This window comes from Takifugu flavidus, chromosome 11 (assembly GCF_003711565.1).
Source record: "Takifugu flavidus isolate HTHZ2018 chromosome 11, ASM371156v2, whole genome shotgun sequence".
NCBI lineage: Eukaryota > Metazoa > Chordata > Actinopteri > Tetraodontiformes > Tetraodontidae > Takifugu > Takifugu flavidus.
Window position 1 is genome coordinate 10,142,692 of NC_079530.1, and position 23,732 is coordinate 10,166,423.

At 47.7% G+C, this 23,732-nt stretch overlaps 1 protein-coding gene and 2 long non-coding RNA genes across 5 annotated transcripts; 1 reads left to right on the forward strand and 2 right to left on the reverse strand.

The window, feature by feature from the left end:
* Window positions 1-1,090: 1,090 nt before the first annotated feature.
* LOC130534067 (uncharacterized) lies at window positions 1,091-2,427 on the reverse strand. The gene is made up of 2 exons (XR_008952787.1): window positions 2,220-2,427; window positions 1,091-2,055 (listed from the first exon to the last, which is right to left on the reverse strand). It is a non-coding gene; the product is annotated as an uncharacterized LOC130534067 (long non-coding RNA).
* On the forward strand, window positions 2,371-21,569 carry LOC130534065 (E3 ubiquitin-protein ligase NEURL1-like). Of its 3 annotated transcripts, none has more exons than XR_008952784.1 (7): window positions 2,371-2,652; window positions 5,932-6,167; window positions 6,826-7,147; window positions 16,348-17,046; window positions 19,246-19,425; window positions 19,506-20,252; window positions 20,284-21,569. XR_008952784.1 is itself a non-coding variant. In XM_057047939.1 (6 exons), exons 1-6 carry the CDS (start codon window positions 2,619-2,621, stop codon window positions 19,748-19,750), a joined length of 1,716 nt encoding a protein of 571 aa, XP_056903919.1. In that variant the 5' UTR covers window positions 2,414-2,618; the 3' UTR covers window positions 19,751-21,569. The 3 variants fall into 3 exon arrangements, 1 of the variants encoding a protein (XP_056903919.1); XR_008952785.1 differs by having other exon boundaries at window positions 2,415-2,595; XM_057047939.1 differs by having other exon boundaries at window positions 2,414-2,652; window positions 19,506-21,569.
* On the reverse strand, window positions 4,954-7,049 carry LOC130534066 (uncharacterized). Its single transcript, XR_008952786.1, has 2 exons — window positions 6,346-7,049; window positions 4,954-6,233 (listed from the first exon to the last, which is right to left on the reverse strand). It is a non-coding gene; the product is annotated as an uncharacterized LOC130534066 (long non-coding RNA).
* Window positions 21,570-23,732: the final 2,163 nt, after the last annotated feature.

Sequence of the window (23,732 nt, forward strand, 5' to 3'; positions counted from 1 at the left end):
CTTAAGCTTCAAACTGCTGAAAACACATTTGTGGCCGCCAGTGCTTAGGCCGAGAGAAGATGAACTAAAACGTTCCTTTGTTTTGAGGAAAGGAGGCTCCACACTGCAGATATAACAATATGCTCCTCGAGAGGTGTCCTAAAGGCACCTGTACTGGCCAGCTCACAGGGCTCTTTACCGGGATGTCCCTTAATCTCCCTTTAATTATCTATTAAAGGGAAAATTAATAGATTTATTTTATATTTGGATATTATGGTAAATGCACTTTTTTCTCAGATTCTTTCTTTTTTGCTACACTGAGTAAATAAACTGTTATTTTTTCTGTTCCTTGACAACCCCATGACCAATAAACCCTCATGCCTCATCTTCATTAAGTCACAGTCTCTCTCAAACGCTATGAGACTTGTTCATTCCACCGCCAATGCTGGCCTGGGGTTTTTTTTCCTGCTAACGCCCCCTGTTGAGGATCATATGATGCTCTTGTGTTGCTGTGTAATGTTTTGCATATGGCCCCAGGGCAAGGGTCCAAGTAAGTAGAATGGTGTTTTTGTTCGGCGCGGATCATCCCCGCAGACGAGAAGCATGCACACGGCTGCCTCAGACAAAGTTGTCAAGATGTCCACCAAGGCCCGGTGCCAGCGCAACCCCACCAGGCAGCTGCTGCCTGCCAGGCGCCCATCTAGAAATAATCTACGGGGGGAGGAGCCGATCGTCTGATTTGTAATGTACTTGAGAGCTGGAGTGAACGATTCAAATAGGTTCAAGAACAATTGTTGATGAAAACAGCCATGTTTAAATTTCACACAGTTGAGCCAGATGCAAAACAGGTAACATATTATACATATTATATAATTATTACCTCAGGGGCAAAGGCCATGTGACATTAGCAACATTAGCTCTAAGAAAATTTGGAGCTTTATTGATGCAAAACCAATAAAGTGCTATAAACAAAAATAATAAACAGTAATAACAACAGGAGTGCACATTGAGAAAGAGACACAAAAAGATGAAAAAGAGATGTGGAATGTTGCGAGAGACTTAACAAGAAAATAAAAAGAAATCTTTTTTTTTAACAAACATCTTAATTAAGACAAAAAGATGAAGTGATGCATTCACTGTCTGTCAGTGTGCTTTGTTCTTCCCTGGAGTGACAATCAGTCCAAAAATTGTCTTGAAAATGTTGTTTTGCAGCTGATGCTAGCTAAGAGTTTCACGTTTGCCACCTTCTTTCATGTTTTAGTCTCACCATCGGACACAAGATAGCTTCCTTTCACAGTAAGCAGCATTTCCCCCCTAATATTATTACACAACCAGCGAGCAGATTTAGACCGCCGTGCGATCAGGTGGCATGTCAAACTCCATTATGTGTGACCGTGACTCGAGGGCTGATGTTGTAGATTCTTAAAGTGTTCTGATCCTTGTTGTTTTGCTCCCATATTTTCATTTCATCTCAATTTTCCTGTGACAAATAAAATTCGTTCCACCAATTGTTATGGAAAAAAAGAAAAGGGGACGCTCTGTAAGAGAAGCCTCCAGCTTTACCGTCATTGTAAATTGCTCACAGACAGTCGAGTCAACCACAATCAGGCCGTATAAACAACATTATAAACAACATGAGAAGCTAACGTGTGCTTCCAAACCAGTATGGAATCTCGCAGGCCTGGCTGTCGACGCGCGTTATGTAAACGCTGACAGCAACAAAGCAGATATTGAGCGGCTCCTGGTAACCATTCTAGACGCATGAAGAACTTCAGAGGAACCCTGACATGTAGTGCACCGGCCGGACACACGTTTATTCCTCTGGTGCGGAAAAGCCGGGACGCACGCTCACTTTTGCCCCACCAGTGAACTCAACTGGACATTGGCTGGAATTCAAACCCAAAACCTTCTTGCTATGTGGCATCAGAGTGGATGGTGATAGCGCTCACGCTGCTGCCCATGATCGCTTGCGTTCCAGAGTTGGAAACCGTAGATCCCAAATGGATCCGAGTCGGTTTCTCAGCTCCGGTTTGAAACATTCTGCTTAGCGTAGAATCTCCCTCTGCATACTGTAACCTGATCAAAACAAGGGACAATAAAAACTATTAGTTCCTCTTCACTGGCCACAGAGAAGAGGAATGCATTTTAAACTCCTCAACAACTGCAGGTTTCACAGATTTGTGCTTGTGTAGGGGGTGTGTAGGGGGGGCACAATCCCTGCAACAGGTGTCGAGTTGAACCTTTACCTGTTTGCACCCTCAGGAATGTACGGCTGATCCCTGGGGCAGACCCTACACGCGTGTGCGCACATATATCAGATTTGGAGGGCTTTATGAGAAGCCCTTTTTGGTAGCTCCGGCGTGCAGACTCCACCTCCACCACCACCTTTTATGTTAATTCCAGCGTGATCGCTGCTGCGCCGACTGGAGGGAGAAGGCGAGCAGGCGCTGATGGATCAGTTGACTGTCGCCTGCTGCTGCTGCTTTGCATCGACAAGGATCCGGACGGACGCGATCTGCCGCTGAAACATTCGTCGACGGCGTCGCGCCCGAATAATGTAGTCGGCGAGGACGCGCGGCTGCACGTGAATATTGGCGAATCCAGCTGAACGAGGAGGTAAACGCACCTTGCATCCAGCCATGGGAGGTCAGATCACCAGGAACAGCTTCTATGGTGAGACATCGCGCGTGCGTTTGTGGATGATCGTTTAATTAGAGTTGGAGATGGAGTCGAGTTTGGTCAAGTGCGCTGTCGCGTCTGTGCGCGTCAAAGATGTAGGCGTCCTGGCAACTCCAAATACATTTACACTGAATGTAGACAAGTTTTTACCTGCCTCTCTGAGTCACGACTCACTTTTCAGTAAGATGAGAGCGATTTCAGTCCGCTGTGAAGATTTCCACTCCTCCGTGATATGAAGCAGACAGAAAACAGGTTTCCTGCAGTTTGGAGTTCCCAAACAGGACGAACCGGAACTCAAACTAATTAACCATCCAACTTATTTGCTTCCTTGTTAATATTTGATCCCCGCTCAAATACGACTCACAGCAACTTGTCCAACATTGTCACAACTTTCTGGCCATTTCTGAGTAGTTGATTTAGCTGCTCCTGCATGTGTGATGTTAGTCCGGTGAACAGGTGAACTGGAGCAGAGGTTTATCTAATTTAATACAGTTCATCCTGTTACAATGTCATTATTGCAATAGAGCAATAAATTCATTATTTATTCATTTTTGCTTAATAAATGTGTGCCTCTTGGAAAAGTTAAGATTAAAATCTTGGAGAGTTTATTTTCATCTTAAAGACACAAATTTGGCATTTAAACTCTCGATGGAGAATGGAGAATGTTCTCTAATACTCCCCCCCCCCCCCCCAAAAAAAAAACAACAAAAAAACCATAGATGTGAAGTAACGCCGTGAGATGTCTTCCCCTCTGTCAGGGCTATGAAAATAGCATGTTCTCATAAATCATTCAGCTCGTCCTGCAGAACAGGAGTTGAATTATTGCACTATTGGAGCGCTGTTTAAAGTATTTAAGTGTTGCTTTCTGGTTAAGAGGGAAAAACATTTCTCAGTATTGGTGTGACGGCGTTTTAGCAACAATGATGATTTATTCATAAGTGCATTACATCATCCTGCGCTGGGATCTAGTTCACCAACAGGAAATGAATCAGGAATTATAAAAGAGAGGCTATTTTTTTCATCAGTTTGGTTCACTGTGAGGGTTATTTTGGGCACCGCAAGACGTTCAAAAGCCTTAAGCTTTGAGAATATGTGGGTGAAATTACAGGCCTGTGGACTGGGATGGAAGTGAGCAAAAGGTCAGGAGCATTTGTTGGAAGGAAAAACCTGTGCTTGCCTTTGAGTTCTTAAGGATGCAGCTTGTTTAGAGAGACGGGGCCGCTAACGTCATCGGAGACCTGGGCCCGACGTGGTGGTGGGGAGGTGGTCAGGTGATGCTGGCCGAGGCCGCCCTGCTGCTCTGCACTGTTTGTCCTCCTTCATTAGGGAACGACGGCCATGTTGGGGTAACATTAGCTCATCCAGCATTGCTTGCTAGTCTAATATTTGCCTCAGCCCATGTTTGCAGGGATCTCTGTGTCCGGTTGCGCGGTCTTTTTAAACACACTTCAGCAGCTGCGCTCTCCTCGGCCCATTTGGACGTGAACCGTTCCCAGTAAATCACGTGCGGAGTTTTTATCTAGCAGGTTATTTATGATGCTGCTGCTTCTCACCAGGAAAACAAGTGATAAAATGTTGGGATCAAAATGTATTTGCATGCACGTGTGAGGGCTCAGAGCAACACAGTCCTGGTTCTGTTCCCAAGGACGTGATCCCTGACATGACATCATGGAGGCAGTGTGGTCAAAACATTCGTTATGGCTTCGGTTGTCCGCGGACTACAGTTTGGACATTGTTCTGCTGGGACCAGAGCAAGCGAAGGACTTAACAAGCCCACTGCACCGAGTCCAGAACACTTGGCAGAGGCTTCGGCAGTTGTGATTCGGAGGAAAAGACTCTTTCTGGTTTCAGAATTTGAGATTTCACCTCCACAGGGGGACATAAACATCCTCGGTCATTGAAGCGTCTGCTTCTGTCCTGGAACAAAGACGGCTTTATTGCAGACTCGGTCTCAGAAGGGATGATCCTGGCAGCCTTTATTGATCTGCGTGTAAGATTCATTCACACGGTGACCTTCCCAAGGTCACTCGGACCCGATTATCTTCCTGCAGCGGTGTTTCGATCACGGGCGGGAGCGAGGACGAAACATGTTAATTAGGGCCCGCGGCAGGGATGGCGCTCCGTTAGCCGGACACTGCGTGACCTTTCCGTGTCATCACAATAAGAGTTCTAACGAGATTGCATTGCTTAAGTATCTGGTTTAATGAGAACCTCAGTGTTTGTGGGAAAATACCTTCTTCACATAACCACAGTGACCTTGGCTTTGTACTTTGAAGACACACATGGAAACATTAATTGAGGGGAGTTGGTTTTAATGGAGGGGGAGTGAGTGCAGCGTTGAAGCGCGTGATGTTCTTTATCGGCTCAGAACTGAGAAGAGGATGTGATGGGAACGCTGCCGCCATGAGCTCTGATTCACAAGTTCACATGGGAAAAAGTGTTAAAAAAAACCCTGCACATTGTGAGTCAGAAGCTCGTTTCTGGCTCTGCTGTTTTTCCCACTTCCTCTAAGTAAGAATGGAACAGCAGGTATGTTTCATGTGCAGTTGTGTTTTCTTGTTTTACTCAGACGCGGTTTGAGCCATCGACCTTTGACCTTCTCCTATAAATTCTCCTATAGTTAATTCTCCTATTATATTTGCCCAACAGGACATGAGCCACAAGTGGGAATAATAACATGGCTGTCATACTTTACTATTATGAGAGGGCTGAATACCCTTTATTCACCAGCTGAACATATAAATATCACAGCCTCTGTAGCTTCCTGCTGGGCAGCATTGGATCCCAAATGCTATTAACCATCAACTTTAAACAGTCCTGTCACATTTGCCTCCCTTGTCTAGCGTCATGACCTGCAAAACATTGAAAAACAAACCTTCTGCATCGCCTCTTTTACCAAAATGACTAGATTTTATTGGAATTCCCCAGGGCTGCGTCGTTTCCTACTATTAAATAACCAAGTGGGTGGTTCTGCCCCTCTACCTGTATATTTATTCCGCCTCAAGGACATTTTTGCAGGTAATTCCAGTGGTATAGTGTCTCCAATAGCCTTGTGGCTGTACTGCGCTACCTTGAGAACTGAAATATTAGATTGTAGCAATGCATTTTCACTAAAGTGGATGTTACATGAGCTGCTAAGATATGTGCATAGAAATAAAAGGTGACAGAAGCGCCCCTCTGTTGGTGTCTCGGAGCGACGCCTGCTGTGTTCCTCTCATATACTGTCAGAAAATCTCTTTATTTAATGATGTATTTCTTCTCTCCCCCTCACAGATACTCTGAACGGCCCCGCCACGTCCCACCGATGCCACCACAAACCCAAGCGCTGCCTGCCCGTGCAGCCGTGCGGGGGCCTGTCCTCCGTCCCCTTGCTCTTCCACCCCAGCACCAAAGGCTCGCAGATCGTCATGGACATGTCCCAGAGGACCGTCAAGAGGCAGGCCAGCTTCTGCAACGCCATCACCTTCAGCAACAGGCCCATCGCCGTGTACGAGCAGGTTCGGCTGAAGGTAAACCAAAAACGAAGGCCGGCCACGATAAAAGCCGATTTGGGGCCGTGTTTAGCATCAGGACGTCTGAGAAGAGGAGAAATTAGAGCAGGGGGTCAAATGAATTATCACAGAATGCTATGCCAGTAAAACCGTTGGATTGACATTGACCCAGTTTGGCCTAATATAGAACAATCACCCCCCAGTATACGGTTGCTTTTCATCTTCCTCTCTGTCCACGTCTTTCATCGTCTGTCTTCTTTGCCCTCTTGTTTTGCCTGATAAGCCGTCTCCCTGCTCCTGGGTGGGCCCGAGCTGCAGCAGCGGCCCAGAACGACTTTCCACTTCCCCTATCGGGGCCATCGATGTCAAGAAAAGTGAGCGAGCAGGGCAAGTGTTGCCATGTGAGGAAGACTGAAAGTCAAAAGAGCTTCAAAATAAGACAAAAATGGTTTGCAGGCGCGAATAATTTCTGGTCTTATCTGGGTTTTGAAGCCCACTGGTGACTTGGCAGAGTGGACGCCCGTTGTGGTCTGGCCAGCGCAATCTGAGTGACTATTAAATTAATGTCCTTGAAAACTGTTGCAGACCGAAAGGACCCCCGACCACGATATGATAGCAACACTTGTTTGGTGTGTTTGTTCATTTTTAAATTAATTGGGCTTCAAATGTCCTCCAGATCACTAAAAAACAGTGCTGCTGGAGCGGTGCCCTGCGGCTTGGTTTCACGTGCAAAGACCCGTCGAGGATCAACCCCGACACCTTACCCAAGTACGCCTGCCCAGACCTGGTCTCGCAGAGCGGCTTCTGGGCCAAGGCGCTGCCGGAGGAGCTCTCCAACGAGGGGACCGTCATCGCCTTCTGGGTGGACAAGAAGGGCAGAGTGTTTTACCGAATCAACAACTCCAGCCCCATGCTGTTCTTCAGCGGCGTGCACGTCTCAGAGCCTCTGTGGGCGCTCATTGACATCTACGGCCTCACGAGGGGGGTCCAGCTGCTCGGTGAGTCATTTGGAGAAACGTCTTTTTCTACAAAACGATGTTTACCGGAATTGAACACTGGCCTCTTTATCCGCGCCGGGGTCGTGGCACATGGCTGTCGAGCGCTCTGCGCTCAACGCTAAAAATGCTGCCACGCTAAAATGTCAGCAAGCTCGTCGAAACGGAAAAAAACTGAAATCGTCTGTCATCCCGGTAGCGCCGAACCCCCTCAGCCCTCCGGCTCCGCTAAAATGGGAGCCTTGTTTTGCTAATTCTCGGCCACTGGAAACCATTCTGCTTCTGGTGCTTTTCCAGCGCGGATGGTAAGAAGGGGGACGCTCCAACCAGCTGCTCGGTTCCTCTCCCGGCTGCCAAAATATTTCCATGGAAAAAGATCCTGGAGATTGCAAAGACGGCGCTGCAGTTTCCTGCCGTGGTTGCGGATTCAAAACGTTAAAGCCCTCTTAGTTGTCCGTGACGTTAAAAGGATCATTACATTTAAAATGAAGGGGTAAACGGCATGCGGAATAATTTCAGTTATTTTTGGATTTCAAGCTAAGACACGTTCACAAACCCCCCCACACTGTTCTAAGACAAAACAGAGTTTTAAAAAAATGACAAATCGGGATTCTCGTGGACACCTATCGTATTTATAACCATTTCCAAGAATTGCCGTCCTCCTTTCCCCTGAGAATAGAGGCTGTCAGCACCCCTAATAAAAATAGATGAGCTTCCTATACGGTGCAGATAGTCCTATTTAACCTCATTTCATGCAGTGCCGAGAGCAAGAAGTGTCCCATTTTCAGATGGGAGATCTTTGATATCCAGCAGCAGACTGTGACTATCTGGGTGTCGTCCATCTCAAGAGGATGGACAAGTGGAGGCATGATGTCATGATACGTCCGGGGGTGTCTTTGCAGACCTGTAGAATGTCTCGCCCTTTACGACTGTGCTGTTCAGTTCCTTCTGTTTGGGAGCTTGAGCCCAACTCCTCGGCCTCCTCTGGGTCACAAGTTGAGGAACACAGAATCCTACTGCAGCCTTGGAAGTGCAAGCAGAACCATCAAAGACCGGTGCCCCAAGTTGGCACACGTACACACACGTGCACGTTTTTGATTCTTAATGGTGCTTGCGCTGATTGAATGCTGCACCGGCTCATAAAGCGGCTAAAATTCCACCTGTTGTTCGGCCCTGGTTGGAGTTACAGATCTGCTGTAGTTTTCTTCTTGGAGAACAAGTGGAGCGAGAAGGTGTGTGTGTGTGTGTGTGTGTGTGTGCTTGTGTGTGTGTGTGTGTGTGTGTGTGTGTGTGTGTGTCCAAAACAGCTTGGATGAGGGTCCTGGATTGCGGTGAAACTCTAAAGAACTAACAAACACATTACTATTATCACATTAATGTTAGCTTAGCTTTGAGGGTGAAATCCTCACAAGTTTCTCAGGTTTAGTCTCCAAACTTCCGGGTTCTGGTGGAAAAAGCGGAGGCGCGTATTTGAACCTTTCTTTTATAATCCGTCTCTTATGACTCCGCTGACGTTATCGGAGCGTCGTCCCAAATTGAGTTGATATTTAGAGCCAGGAGAAGCGTATGATCGCTGATAACGGAGATTTCTGCCGTGTTGCTGTCGTGTGTGACCTCAGAGGAATCCGGTGGTTGTGTTGTGTTGTGGTTGTGTTGACGTATGTGCCATTCAGTATTTTCATCAGTTTTTGCCTCCTGTTTGCGAACAGGCAAATTACCCAGACGTGAAGGAAAGCAGCTATTAGCCGCAAACCTGTGGTGCTAAGAGGATTCTGATATCAGGTCTTATTCAGAAAATCTCAGCATGATCGCCAGCACTCCGGGAAGATGACACAGACCGGTTTCCATAGTAGCGTTAGCAGTGAGTGGGCTAGCTGAGATGAGAAGAAATCACATATTTTTAGATGTATTCTATGGGCTTTTATTTTTTTGAAAACGCTTTTCCTCTATTGCAGTTTTATTTTCAGATGGGTCTTGTTTTAAGTGGATCCTGCAGTTTTTCTGGATAACCTTAACCCCCCGTCCCGAAGGGGACTGACCTCATTTAACCGAGTCCCTGATGTTTCGCTGAAGCAGGATGACACTGTCTCCTTCATGTAACGGCAACTTCTGCTGCATAGACAACAGAAGAGGGACGTTTAAGAGTTCGAGTTCAATCGTTATGTAATGTTTGTTGAAGGGTTGGGGGTGGAAGCAGCACTCTCTGAAGTCCTCTTCCTTCCTTATAACTTTAATAATCTACTGTGGAAGAGCTGCTCGTATCATAAGAATGCTCGCAATCTGATTTCTCTTTTGTCTCCTGAAGCCGCAAGACTGTATGACGCATTTCATCAGAAACGCTGTCAATCACTGCCTGTTTCGCGGCGCTTTTCCTGCGATCAGGTGTTTTGCTGATGTCTGAGGGTTCTCTTTTCCAAGAGCGGTGCAGTTTCATCTCTGAGCAGCTACCCACCCGTGCTGGGAGTCAAAGGTGATCCTGAGATCAGCAAGACAGCTTGAAAGCTGAGATGGTTACGTAAGCAAGGAAGCTAAATTAATCTGCTGAAATCAAACTAAGCCTCAGGGGATGTCCAAAACAACAATGCTGCCCGTGCAATTTAGCTAAGATCTCTTACATCACCGCGCCTGTCCTACCCGAGCAGCTGTCAATAAAGACCAAAGTGCCCCGCGTGAATTCTGCTGGCAGAAAAGGTTCCCTCATGTGTATAATATGTCGGAACATACAAAGAGCAGCTTTTCAAAGCACCGTTTCATCCACATTTTCACAAACATCTCTGTTTACTGCCTTCCTTAAAAGAGTGGCGTCACCGGCTAACTCGTCATTTAGCACCACCAGCTTTTAAATTTGACAGGAAAGCTTGGATTTGTTTTGCTAGCAAAAATTTAACGGTTGCTTTTTTTTTTCTTTTTTCTTTTACTTTTCCCCTCCTGTCGGCTGTAAAAGCAGCAGAAATCAGGTCACAAATAACTTGCAAGTGTTTCCAGTTTCTTTTCCCTGAAGCAGAACACATATGGGACTGATATACAGTTCTGTAGTCCAAAACGCCATTGTGCTGCTTTTGCTGCCGCCTGAACAGAATGTGTTTGATTGCTGGGTGAACCCCGAGACACCACACAGCACTCATTATTTGGGCAGGTATGACAGATCCCGTTGCATCTGTGGATGGATCTTTGGCTGGGTGCAAGATGCCCGTCATGGGGTTTGTTTACTAGCGTCAGATGAGTCACTTATTCACTGACAGCGTGGTAGCGATCCATAAGACCAGCGTCGGCTAGCGTCATCTGCGACCTGTCTCAAGTCATTAGAGGAGAATTTAAAATGGCTCCCAGACTGTCAAGAGGCTGGATGCCTTTCAGGATTAGAAGGGATGTTGTTGACGCCAGTCACAGCTATGTGTGGCGTTGCTTAGCAATATAGCAGACGGACATCATGGTGAGGGAACAGGCCTAATGCATGCTTTTCATGCTAGCATTTTAGAAACTAGAACAAATCCTGTTGGTATCCACATGTTCTGGTGTTTATACTGGTGTTTATCACATTTCGTTGTGACTTTGCACCCCTGATTCAACAAACCCCAGCCTTTTTTACTGGGAATGATGGGAGGTGTCTGATTGTGTAATTGCTGCGTTTCAAAATGACTCTGTTCATACCTAAAAAGCAATCTGCTGTAGATCTTCTGACTGTAAAACTGTTTTCCATATATTTTATGTGTTCACTGTATTGTTTGACAGCACGTATCACTTTCACCCTATTCTTAAGCACATATTTCAGTGCTAATTAGCAACAGTTAGCACATGTGAGATCAAATAACAGTGAAATGAACCACTTTCACCGCGTCCAAAACCAACCTTAATGACTCAAAATTCAAATGGTAAACAGAGAAATGTGTGTTTCGGGGCTCATTGTAAAGTTTCCAGCAGTGTGAACAAACTGTAAACTCCACATGCACGTTTGTGATCTCTCAGCACTCTCTGAAATCATTTAACATCTTTTCTGAAGGTGGCACCGCCTGTTAGCGGCGGCAGAGCGCCGTACCTTTGATTCGTACCAGTGTTTTCGTCAGAAGGACGGCAGCGGGAGAGAAAAGCTGATCCCGTTTGGTCGTTTGAGACTGATTGTGTCGTTTTTTCCTCTCTTTGTGTCTATTTTTGCCTGCGCTCGCTGGCTACAAATCTATTGTTTCACTTGTCGTCACAGATTTGGTGGAGATATGCAGGGTTCGGGTCCGGCAGCTTTTCCTAATTTTGATGAGCACTTCAGATGACAGGATGGAGAAATCAACCAAAACAATGCACTCCATCTTCTCTTAATTATTGCTTAAAAGCACAGGAAGACTCTGGTTACCCTCAAGTACAGAAAAATGGATTTGCTACTAATATGTTTGATTTTTCTGCTCTGTTGCTTACAGCCAAAGCCTCCAAAAACAATAAAGTGGAAATTCGGGACGGTAAAAACAATACGCAAAGTCGTCCATCAGAGTTTTCCAGCTGCAGCCAACAGCAGACAGAGTGGGGGTGGGAAGGGGAGGTAAATGTTTCCATATTATAAACATTTAGCAAAGTCCTTGAGATGGATTCTTTTGGCAGAAATAGACTCGAACCATGACTCATGCTATGCCGTCGCTCATTATTCCCACTCTCCTTCCCTCTTTCTTTAGCCGGCGTGCTGATTGGACCAACAAATTTGATGAAAAGTGGTCTTTTTTACATGACAGACCTGATTATTTTCATATGTTGGAAGACGTGTGGGAATTCCGGGCGTCTTTTCCGCTCGGACCCCCAATCGGGTGGTGCTGATACCGGTATGGGTAAAAAGCCCGATGAAGGTGCTCATCCAACGGTGTCACCAAGGTCCATTTCTGTTGTTTGGGGTTCTTTTGATGCTTTTTGCAGAATCTGTGTCCTTGATGGTGTGCCAGACTGCAGCCATTCCCAAGGTTGGCCTTGGAATTCCAGCTTTTTACTGAAATGAACCATCCTTGTATCCAATGAACGCATCGTTCCACCTCGCTGTGCAGCCCATAAAGCATCTAAATCATGTTTAACAGCTACAGTTTCTTAGGCTGATACGCATCAAAACAGTCGTCTGGCTGCATCACATCAGACACAAGACAAGCTCGGCTCAGCTGCTTCACAATTGTTTGTCGTCCAGCTCGTGGAGTAAAATCCAGCCTAATCCATTGTGGGACCGTGGCCCCGGACGTGGACTTTCTCCCTTTTTTTGGCGAGGGGCTCGGTAACTTTGTTGAAAGCAGGAGGTGTGTTGCCATTGAACGCGGCGGGGTGGTTCTTGTGCTCACATCTGTTAGCATCCATCCAGTTTGGGGTTTGTGTTTTTAAGCATTCTGTTTTGAGTGATCTCAGAACCAGGCATTTATTTAATGTGTTGAAGCAAAATAAATGTCGCTGGACGGCCCGTCGCGCCTCAGCTGGGGTTTAATGGGCCCAGGTGGAATCGCGAAATGCGTAGAAATGGTTTATGGGACCTGTCAGCTTTGGATCTCAGGATGGGGGCCGGACTGCGGGAAGCCTGCGGAGACGAGTCTAATTGTTTTCAGATGGTCGGAGACCACCGAGGACTGGTCTCTGGCAAATATCGCCGTGTTGTTTGCACCAACGCAGCAACATAAATCTTAATCAAAGAAATGTGTTTGAAGTCAGATCAACCCCACGAAGACACCTTATGGAGGGAGGAGTCCTCTGGAAACACCCGGAACAGCCCGCAGGGACAGCAGGCGGCTCCAGAGGGGATCTGACGCGGCCTTGAAAGCACCCATCCCGCCTGATCACCTTCGCTCCATCCCTCTGCCGCCTATTCCCACCAACTGGTGTCGCATTTGCTTTCCACCAGCAAAGACTCCACCAAATGCCACACGTGATGTCCCCGTTGAACCCCGGATGCTCAGGGGATTCCTGTTCTTGCCTTTATTATCTTGACCAGGATCCTAATCCTTGACAGCTCATCGTCGCCATTTCATTTCCCTCTCTTCTCCTTTTGGGGATGATACACAGCCACGTTTCCAAATCCCCTTCCTCGTGACAGATGACTTCACTCATTCTGGACAGAGCCCTCCACAGCCCCTGTAGGCATGCACGCATGCTGAGGACAAATCTAGAACCATACGCACACCCGATCGGTGCAGCTGACCTTGTATAGAGGTTGTAGCTTTGCTAAAACCCACCAAAGCCTTCTAATCCTATTTGGCCGGGCCAAGGAATAAACTGCAGCCTCCCTCATCGACTCGCCATGCCATTGTTGGAGTGGGAGCTGTTCAGGACTAAAAAAGGAATAGGGTCCATTCAAGCTTTCACATGAAACGAGAGGGTTAACTCAAAAACCGCATCGTGTTCTGCAGCTCTCTTTCTGGCTGGAACAGCTTTCAGACTTTACTTCCTGGTTCACCTTGACTGTTAAACGGGATGCAAAGATATCATTTATATCTCTTATCTGTCTCCGGCGCCATCCTGCTCCCCCCCCCCCCCCAGGAACAGGTTTTTCAGGATGTGGCAGCCCCACCCCCTCCCCTGAGCTTACGTCTCACCTGACTAAAGGCCAGGTTCTTCCAGCAGGTGTGTGCTTTGGTGTGGTTGCTTTCTCACTTCCACCAACAAAGAAATTCCCCCACGCGGTCCAGCCAAAGTTGGGCTTTTCCCACTCTCTCTCTCCCCTCGCAGCTACGGTGTCTGCTGAAGCGCCAAGGTCAAGAGGTCAGCTGCTGACCCCGTGTCGGTTTGGTATGTTTAAAGAGTGCTTTCCTCTCCTGGTGAAGTGCCTGGACCTCTTTATTTTGGACTCTTTCAGCTGCGCCCTTCATCACTCTTGTGTTGTCTGCCTGCCTGGATGAAATTCACTTAGCATAATAATAGAACGCTAAAGGAAAGCATAGACTAAGTCTATGATTTAAAACAAGAGAGCATCTTGAATGGCCGAGGAGGAAGAGCGGCCTTAAATAACAGTGTTTACAGGCGGGCGACACAAAGGATCCGTTGTTGCGATCCTTAGCTCTTCTTACAGTAATAAACCTCATATTACTGATTTGTTTGAAAAATGAAAGTCTTTATTGTTTCTACTTTTCACATGTCTGTGAATGGTTTCCTTTCCCCCAGTGATGTAATAGGAACTCAACATTCCTGCCTAATTTGATTGTGGCCCTTGTTTGTACAGTTTTTACTTGAAATGTTTGCAGAATATGCATCCAGAAGTGGATAATGCCATTAACCCATCCAGTGGTGAGCATCAGGATCGTCATCCCCGTCTAAAAGAATGTGACCCTCCAACGTCCTCGTACGACCTCATTCCAAACCTGGTATCTCCCTTTGTGTGCCTGTAGGTGGAGCACTTCCAAACTTTGCTATTATGTCTCAGGCCAAACCGAAGAGACTCGGCGAGGGCAGCATGGAGGTCCAGTGTCCTTCAGCGTGACCCCTGTCACATCCCAGCTCCATGCAGCTTGTAAACACGGCTGCACCTGTCACTTTGTTTTCCACCGACGCGTTCACGTCCGTGTCTCTAACAGACAGGTTATTATCCCCAAAGTTTCCCTCCAGCTCTGCGGATGACGCTAAAAATATGAGCTTGATTTCCCAATGATGGGCCACACATGAGGGGAATGGGCAATAAATAGAGTCCATTGTGTTTTTAATCTTCATTATCCCGCCATTTGACTGGCTGCGTGCTTTATATATGTCGGCGTCAGGTGTTTTAAGTGTGAAATTCTGTGTCATGCTCTGCCGGGATCTAAACCAGGAACGGGTCATGCATATTTATTTGACCCGTGCTTTCATCTGTCGCCGTTTCATCTCGTTTTACTCCTTTGTACCTCATCTCTTTTTCATTTCAGGTAGAAATTTTTCATGACTCCGCTGGAGTCCCCTCACAGCTTGTTTTTGACTGCGGCGCCTCTCAAAAAACATCATCTGTGAAATGCAGCAAGCTAGTACACCGAGCAGAAAGACTCCCGGATCCCAGAGTCAGCTAATTTTGCCTCGAGGACGATAAGCCTGCTAATAATAAGCGCCTGCCGTCTCAGTGGTGGTCACTCTTGACTGAGGAAGTAATTAAGTACAAGCAGTTTATCAGTGTCTGCTCAGAGATTGCTGTCTGTGCGTGATAAAGAGGAGCTAGGGAGGTATGCCCTTTGTCTCAAGTGTCCAACCCTACTCTATTTTTCATCCTCTCCTCCCCCGCCACGCGCTCACACGTTATCCACTCTTGGAGGGGAAGCCCAAAGCAGATTGGGGGCTAAGAGCCACGCAGCTCAGCCGTGGTGTCACTCATCACTCGACCTGTCCCTCACTGCTCTCCTCACATGTCCCAATCGGGCTAATTTTAGCCTATGTTAAGAGGGTCGTGTTAAATATGGCGGTGTGTCGAGGAGCGTGCGTGTGCATGTGTTTGTGCTGGCTGTGGTTGTGGAAGGGCATGTAAGATGAAGAATGGCTGCTTGTGAGTCAATACGTTTCTCTTTAAACCAGCTGTTTAGCCGACGATAGCGCCACAAAGAACAGGCTACATTGGATAAATGCTTCTATACAGCTAATCCTGCTACTGCTACACGTTTAACCATGTACAAAGATCCATCACGAGTGAGGAGCCGTCTGAAAAACATGTTTGGATTTATTAGATGATGATATCTGCGGTTCGACCCCGGCGGCTCTCCGCTGCGCTAACACACCAGCATGACTTAAAAAGTGAAAACAAGTTTAAAAAAGAAAAAAAAAAGAGAGTTTGAGCTCCGAGCTATAGACACAGTGGGAGGCACAAACACATCTGAACTGCACTGTCTTTTCAGGGGCCTCGTGCACACCTCTTATCTCCCCGGTGTTACATAAAAGTGTTATGTCTCCCTCGCTTTGATGTAGCCGCTGGCCCGCAGCTACGGTGCATCCCCACATGCGCCGCATTTCCTAGCATGTAAACACAGGATTATTTGTTGTACAGTTCGTGCATCACTGCGTTAAAGCATGACACCGCAGAGATGCCCAAGCCCGTCCTTTGTTCTGAGCGAAGGTAAAATAACAGACACATGCAGAGGGGCAACGGTGACCTAGCGGACAGGACATTTGGTTTTGCTCCGCGTGACACTGCTGGTCACAGCTTAATATGATATTATGTGTTGAAGACTATGATGAAGCACTAATGATGTTGACCCAGACTCAGCCACCAGCTAGTTATATCATTTTTGGGTTTCTTGTGTCCGCAGACAGTGAGATGCTCCCCGTGGAGTGCACGCGTCCTCGGTCTTTCGCTGCCTCCCACCGGGCCTCCATTCGCAGGAACGCCGACGACCCCCGGCTTTCCATCAGTCTGTGCGACTTGAGTCTGCAGCGACAGGAGGAAGATGACGAGGAAGAGCTGCATCCCTTGAGCTCTGCCTTGTGTCACGTGCCCCAGAACTCTCAGAACTCCCAGCAGTGCTCGCTGCTGCCGGGCCACTTGGACACAGATCTCCACCTCCACGCGGTGCACGGCGTCCACGTCGCCGCGCTGGACAAGCACACGGCGGCGCGGACGGATCGCCGCGGTGACGAGCAGACGCTGGTGTTCACCAGCCGTCCAGTTCACTGCTCAGAGACTGTGTTCGTGAAGGTGAAGGCAGTGGGCACGCGGCCCGGGTCTCTCTCCTACGGGGTGACGTCATGTGACCCGGCCACGCTGAGACCCAGCGACCTCCCGGCTAACACGGAGGCCTTGGTCGATCGCAAGGAATTCTGGGCGGTGTGCCGCGTGGCCGTGCCGCTGCAGAACGGAGACATCTTGGGCTTTATGGTGAACGCGGAAGGGGAGGTGAGGATGAGCCGGAACAGCGTCAGTGCAGGGATGCAGCTGTACGTGGATAATTCCAGGCCCCTGTGGATGCTCTACGGGCTGCACGGCACCGTCACACAGCTGAGGATTTTAGGTTGGTTCCATTCATCTTTCTGATCTAAAATCTGCTTTTGAGTCAACCTGAACGAGAAAGTTGGGGAGTAAACATCGATCCAGGCCTCAAAGGGAAAGGTGATTCTCCTATATTCAGCCTGGATTGCGAAGACCTTTCGTTTGTACGTCCTTTTCGGAATTTGCATCCTTCACAAATGTTGTCTCTGGACCCGTCCGTTCCGCTCCACTCATGCAGACTTCCAACACAGGCTGGAGGCGCCGTGGCTTTCATCAATCAATCCATCGTGTGGATTCGCGTGCAAATTATTTTTCTCCGTTTCAGAATTTCAGCCATCTGTTCGTTTTGAGTGTGAGCTAAAGTGTGTGTTGGCCGATCACAGGCGACGGTCTCGCGTCTGATGAGATGGTGGCGCTCCTTTAGTTTGAGCTTCATTAATCCCTGAAGTAGTTGAAGTTAAGTGTCCTTTCAATGGTCGTTTTTGATCGTCTAGTTGGAAAAAGGAAAAAAGGCTTTTTCAGGGACGCGCGTCTTTCGTGACGAGACAAATCAGCTGCGCCACATTTCCAGCAAATCCATCTGCACTTTGAAATATTTAAAATGGCGTGCTCCGGCTTTTAAAGCCCTGCACTTAGTGGTTTACGGATTTTTCCATTTTTCATAAGGCGGAGCGCTAACATGGCTGGTGCTCAGCGCCGTCTGAGGGGGGCGACTGCAGGAGACGGACTGGGAGTGTTCTGCCCCCGTTCACAGGTGGCGTCGGGCCCAAAGACACATGAGAAGCTCAAGAGGAAACGATACAAATGTTCTCTCCTCCAGTATTGTGGGGTTTTTTCTGCTGTTATCAGCCAGACTGGAGCCGGGAAGGTTATTTCTGTCTTGCGTGGGTTCCCAGCACCCAGTATTTAGGCTCGAGAGGGTGGCTAATAAAGCTCCTTATGTTCCTCTATGCATTATTAAATTGTAATTGCATAGAGGTTTAAGACCGTGAGTTCAACACCCACTAGCTCCCCCAGCGCCGCCTCTCCCGTCATCCACTTCCTGTCCTCCACTCGCATTTTCTCCCCTCTGTCTTGCAATTCTTTCGGGTGCGAGCAGTCCTCATTTCATTACCCACTCCAGCTGTGGCGAGCGCGTTTGTAGCATTGGCGCCCGCCCACTCGCCTCAGCCTCACGCCACCAGTTGCCATGGCAACATGGAGGCACCGGGGGAAGTGACAGTTCGTCACGGCTGGGTGTTGTCGAGCCTGTGAAGTGGAACGGATGAGAGTCTGTTGCTCTCACGTGGTCATTTTGTCTGCGTTACCTTAGAAACCGCGATCTCCCAATTTCTTGGGTGACTTTTGGAAACGATAATGTGCATTTCTCGAACGTGTGGGTCCGCTATCGCTCTGACGCCTGCATTGACGTAATTCTGAGCTAACGAATAATTACCGACGGATTCTGTGCTTCCATTCAGCTCTGTGGAAAAGGAAACATACATGGGAATTAGATGGGAATGGTAGTTTCCTAAGTCGTTAAAAGTTGCTGCTGGTCCCTTTAACATCCAGTTTAGCCACAAATACAGAAGCTACAGAACCGCTCGCAGTGAATTCATGACGCGAAAGATTCACGAGCGAAAGAACACCGCGTTATCGAGCGGCATCTGCACTGTCGCTGTGGGGAAGCGTGGATTAGCAGACCGCGGGACAGGATGCAAACACTCGATATTAGAGAAATTTGACAGATGGAAGGAACGCCGGCGCTCCGCAGCCACCCGGCGAGCGCAGCGATCGGTCCAAAGGCAAGGTCGCTTCAAAGTCAACCTACCAGGGAGATGAGATCACAATCGGGCGCTTTTTTTCGAGAAAAGATGAGATGTCGACACGAGGGCGGACGTCAGGGCCTGTGGTTATGGGAGGGGGGGGGGGGGGGGGTGCAGCGCAGGAAACATCTTACAGGACAAACTACACACGCACCACGGAAGATGCTGGTTCCATGGCCAGAAGGTCCGTGGGTTTGAGACTCGCGCCTCCCCCACACAGAAAGGCAGTGTTGATGTTCAAGGCAGCTGCCTGATGATCGCAAAGATTACGTAAGAGGCAGAGTGAGGGCGGGGGAAGCGACGGGATATCGTCCGTCCTCCGTGTGCTAATTATCGGCTGGGATGAGTGATTGACGCCAATGAGGCAACCTTTTGCTTAGCAGCTATGACACCACTGATTCGGGGTTCCTCCTCAGGCTCGTCTCTGCACCCGGACCTCCGAGGCCTGTCCCTCCCCAGCTCCCCCTCCTTCACACCCAACACTCCCACGGTGCTTTGCGGCGGAAAGTCGGAGCCCAACCTCAACATACCGCTGAACGCCAGCCTCAACTCGAGCCTCAACTCCAACTACCACAGCACCTTTTCGTCCTCCACAGGTCGGTCCACGTCTCCCTTCGCAGGACAGCTGTGACACTTCCGACTTTTCCAATGTCCGTTTGTTTTCTCCCCACCTCAGGCACAACCCCGAGCTCTCCGTTCTCCAGCCACCCCGAGTCCCCCACCTTCCCGTCCTGCTCGACGTCATGGAGCGACGAGTGCACCATCTGCTACGAGAACGTGGTGGACACGGTCCTTTACGCCTGCGGACACATGTGTCTGTGCTACACCTGCGGCCTCAAGCTCAAGAAAATGGCCAACGCGTGCTGCCCCATCTGCAGGAGGACAATCAAAGACATCATCAAGATCTATCGGAGCACGTAGGTTTGGTGGTCGGCCTCGTCACTTCCGGCTGGAGAGGTTGTCAAAGCCATGAACTTATCCTTCAGAAATCTTTGCTAATGTGTCTGGCTCAGGTACAGCAGGTACAGCAGGACTCCCGGCATGAAAACATTTTATTTTTGCTGTCTTGGTGGTGATTTTGTGGAAAAAAAGCCAAAAGTGTCTCCTTGCTTTTCATAAATGGAAACAAGCTCCTGTGTTCACCTCTGCAGGATAGGAAGCTAATCATATATTACACAGGGTGCACACCCACGGGGTGCACACCCACGGGGTGCACACCCACGGGGTGCACACCCACGGGGTGCACACCCACGGGGTGCACACCCACGGGGTGCACACCCACGGGGTAAAATCTGTTTTACTAAAAGGAAAAAAGACTGAAAATCCCGTTCTTGTTGCTTGCTGTGTTGGTGTGTACTCCACCTTATGAGCCTTGAAAATTCAGGTGCGGCCCAGACAATAGGAGCTAAATCTTAGTTTTGTGGTGAAAATGTCGCGCTGGGCTACAGAGAGAGCGCCATTTCTGCATCGGTTGAGGAGAATCGGTGATTTCCTACAGATTTAACCTTCCAGAAGGTGATAGCATGGCTGCTAGCTAGTTACTTAAAAGGGAGAAAGAAGGTCACAGGTGAGTAGCGAAGGAGAGGTGGTTGATTTTCTCGTAAGAAGTTCTTCCCGCCCTCAAAATCAAGGAAAACCGAAAATTCTGTATTCCGTCCATGAAGTATGAAAACGAGAGTGAAGAATTCCTTCCTGGGACACCTTCTGTGAACCGTGAGCAAGTGCGAAGGGTCTAAAAAAAAAAATGCGTGAACGCCGTCACCATAGAAGGTGAAGCTGGTGGCGAATGAGGAAGTAAATCAGCGAGGAGTGTGTGTGTGTGTGTGGGGGGGGGGGGGGCGCTGTAGCACAGAGGATGTTGTATGTGGGGGATGAAGACGAGGGAGGAAGGGGCAACTTTGCTGTGTGTCTGCACATTGTTTAAGCACAAGAGTCGTTTAGGAACACGCTGAAAGCCTGGAAATTGGGCTTCGTACGGACGGTTCTGACGCATTCTTCGCTTCTGCGCCATGAAAGTCTCTAAAACAAAAGCCTCTTCATCAGCACAGGAAATCTGTGGTCCAACGTTTCTATTACCACTATTTTATATACACGAAATAAGAGCGCCACGGTCAGTGGCGGCACCTTTCAGTGGGGCTGTAGTTTGTAATTTCCGGACCTTTTCTGGTACTTTTTATCCAGAAGAATTAAGCAAGATGTAATCAGAGTCAGACCAAATATTCTTTATATTTCACCGTCAACCTTATGGAAATAGAGGACATACAGCAGGTATTTCAGTGTGCGTCAGACTGTGGTTACTTTCATAATACTGGAATTCTGTTGTTGTTTTTCCCTGCTTATATATTTTTTTTATCTGACCAAATACGACTAATAAGAAATTGAATTGTGAATGAATATTTTAAAAGAAAATGATCTGGCATAACATTTACTGTATATTTTTATTTATTTTGTCACTGCTATTATAAATATTTCTCTTTGTTATATATATATGATATATATGGCTAAAGTGTAGAAGAATTGAGAGAATTGTTTATAAAATAAACCATTTTATTAGATGATAGTAGCAGTTAGTTACCTGATAGATTGTATGGACACGCTAATATTTACATAAAGGAATAGTTTGATATTGGGGGCGTACGCTTGTCCACTCTCATTTCTGCAGTTGTACATTTTAGACATGGAATGTAAGATTACTTTTAAGTTCAGTCTGACTTCAAATAAATCATGTTTCATAAGAGAAGGAGCAGCTTTGTTAGTAGTTGGAAAAGAAGGCTAACGGTTATAGCAGGCTAGACAGCTGGCTAACTGATGAACTATTCATTCTCATTCATCTCACAGTCTTCAGTGGGGGGGGGGGGGGGGGGGGGGGTGCACCTGAGCCACACCTGCACTGTGAGATTTTGCATATTTTACTTTTCTCATGCATCGCACAGGGATAAACATGCCTTTTTTGGTTTTCTCTCAGGGTCCAGCAGAGCTGAACAGCCCTCCTAACTAATTGCCCAAAAGTCAGTGTTTCTTTTGAGGAGCACGGTGCAGATGGGAGTGATGAGGAGAGAACTGTTGAGTTACATCCAAGCTTTGTGGACGCGCCATTGACAAGGATTCAGAGAGGTCTGACACCACAAAGTTGATCTTTAGCGTGTCTCAAAGGCGCCAGCATTAGCAAGAAGCTACCGATAGCTAAAGTCATCAGCATAATTTAATGCAAACGGCCGACATCAAGCAGCTGCTCCCATTTCTAGGCATCTTTCAATCACGGCAGTAATTACACAACACACAAGCTGCTGTGAACAACTACTCAGACACTCTACAATCAAAATTTAGAACGCTCTTTTTCCTGCGTCTGAGCTTTGCTCAGGTACTCCGGCTTCCACCCACTGGCTGATTGGAGAACCTAAATTGCCCTAATGGGAGTGTTTCATCTGTTTGACCTCTAACGGCTCCGTGACCTAACGAACAGTGCGTTCCAGGTTGGGCTCCAGGTTGGGGAAATCAGTGCCGGTTAACAGAAAATGGAGGTGGAGCTGGATGAAACAAGGGACAAAAGGGCTAAATATAGCACAGTTATAGCACAGTATTCATTCACGAGTCACCTGTTTGCTGTGTGGCTACTTAACTGGAAAAATCAGATGTAATCAACCAGAGTGGAAAAGCGTCCCCCCCCCAGAATGTCAAACTTTGTGTGTTAGTGTCATATAATTAGATATGGCATTGAAAGGGAATAAAGTGTGTGTTGTGTGTGTGTGATGAGCTGATTATGTATTTAAATGAGATCTTTTTTTAGAGTTAGGAGCTGATAGTTGACAGACGGTTAGAACTGTGTGTTTAAATGTGACCAAATATTTGCAGCCCAGCTACCACGAAGCCATCCGACCAGGTGAGCGTTGTATATTTTTTTTGATGAGAAATCTGTTCATACTTTTGGTTTTCTTGGGAGTTTCTGTTTTCTAGCTGTTAAAATATTCCTAATGTGATTTCTGTTCAGGTTGTTCAATAAAGACGCAGTCTGAACCCGCGAATGTACGCGCCTTTTCTTATTCATTTCCTATATTTTGACATTCTCGGCCGCCATCTTGTTGGATTCGCTCGGAATCCAGGCTGTAAAGATGAGGAACGACAGCGCCTCACTTTTCTTACAGTGACCACTGCGACCGGTCAACGGAACCGCGGGAACACTCCAAATTGTGCAACGGCGAGAACCAAACTTGCGGCCACGCTTGAGGACGCGGCAGTAGTATCGCTTCACTGACGCCCCCTCCACATGTATACTATATGAATAACAAAGGGAAGGGCTTTTAGTAAACAGCTATAACTCACAGAGAAACTGTTTATAGCCAAGGTATGTGGAACGAACATCATCTGTTATTTACTCCCCCGTGGGCCCGACTTTAATGCACCACTGTTTTATGCTGCTCTCCAACAGGCGCAAATACAGCCAACGACATCCCGACATGAAACAGGCGTCGGTGGCTGGTGTTCGTGGCCAGATGTCAGAGGCAAATACACAGTCCGCGTCCATGACAGTGATATGAATACAGTAGATCTCACTGGTTTATGCGTGCGCACACACTTTCCACTCAGACCTCTGGGTGAACCTGGCGCCCGGCCTTCCAAGGCTCAGAGGCTCGGCTGTTTTGTGACGTCTCTGTTTCACTCAGACAAAGTTCTTCGTCTAGGAACGTTGTGAATCTGTATTCCGGCGGAGCAGCGGGCGATTGATTAGGAGTTTAACCCCAATGCCAGGCTGTCAGGATTTGGAGTTTGCGCCTGCTGTCGTGGAGCTTTTCAGCTTTGGATGCTGATGAAAAATCTTTACGCCGGACAGTTTTCCAGTACTGAGGGAGAGACTGTGAGGAGAAGAGAGATTGCACTAAAATTACGACTGTGTTCATGGTCCAGA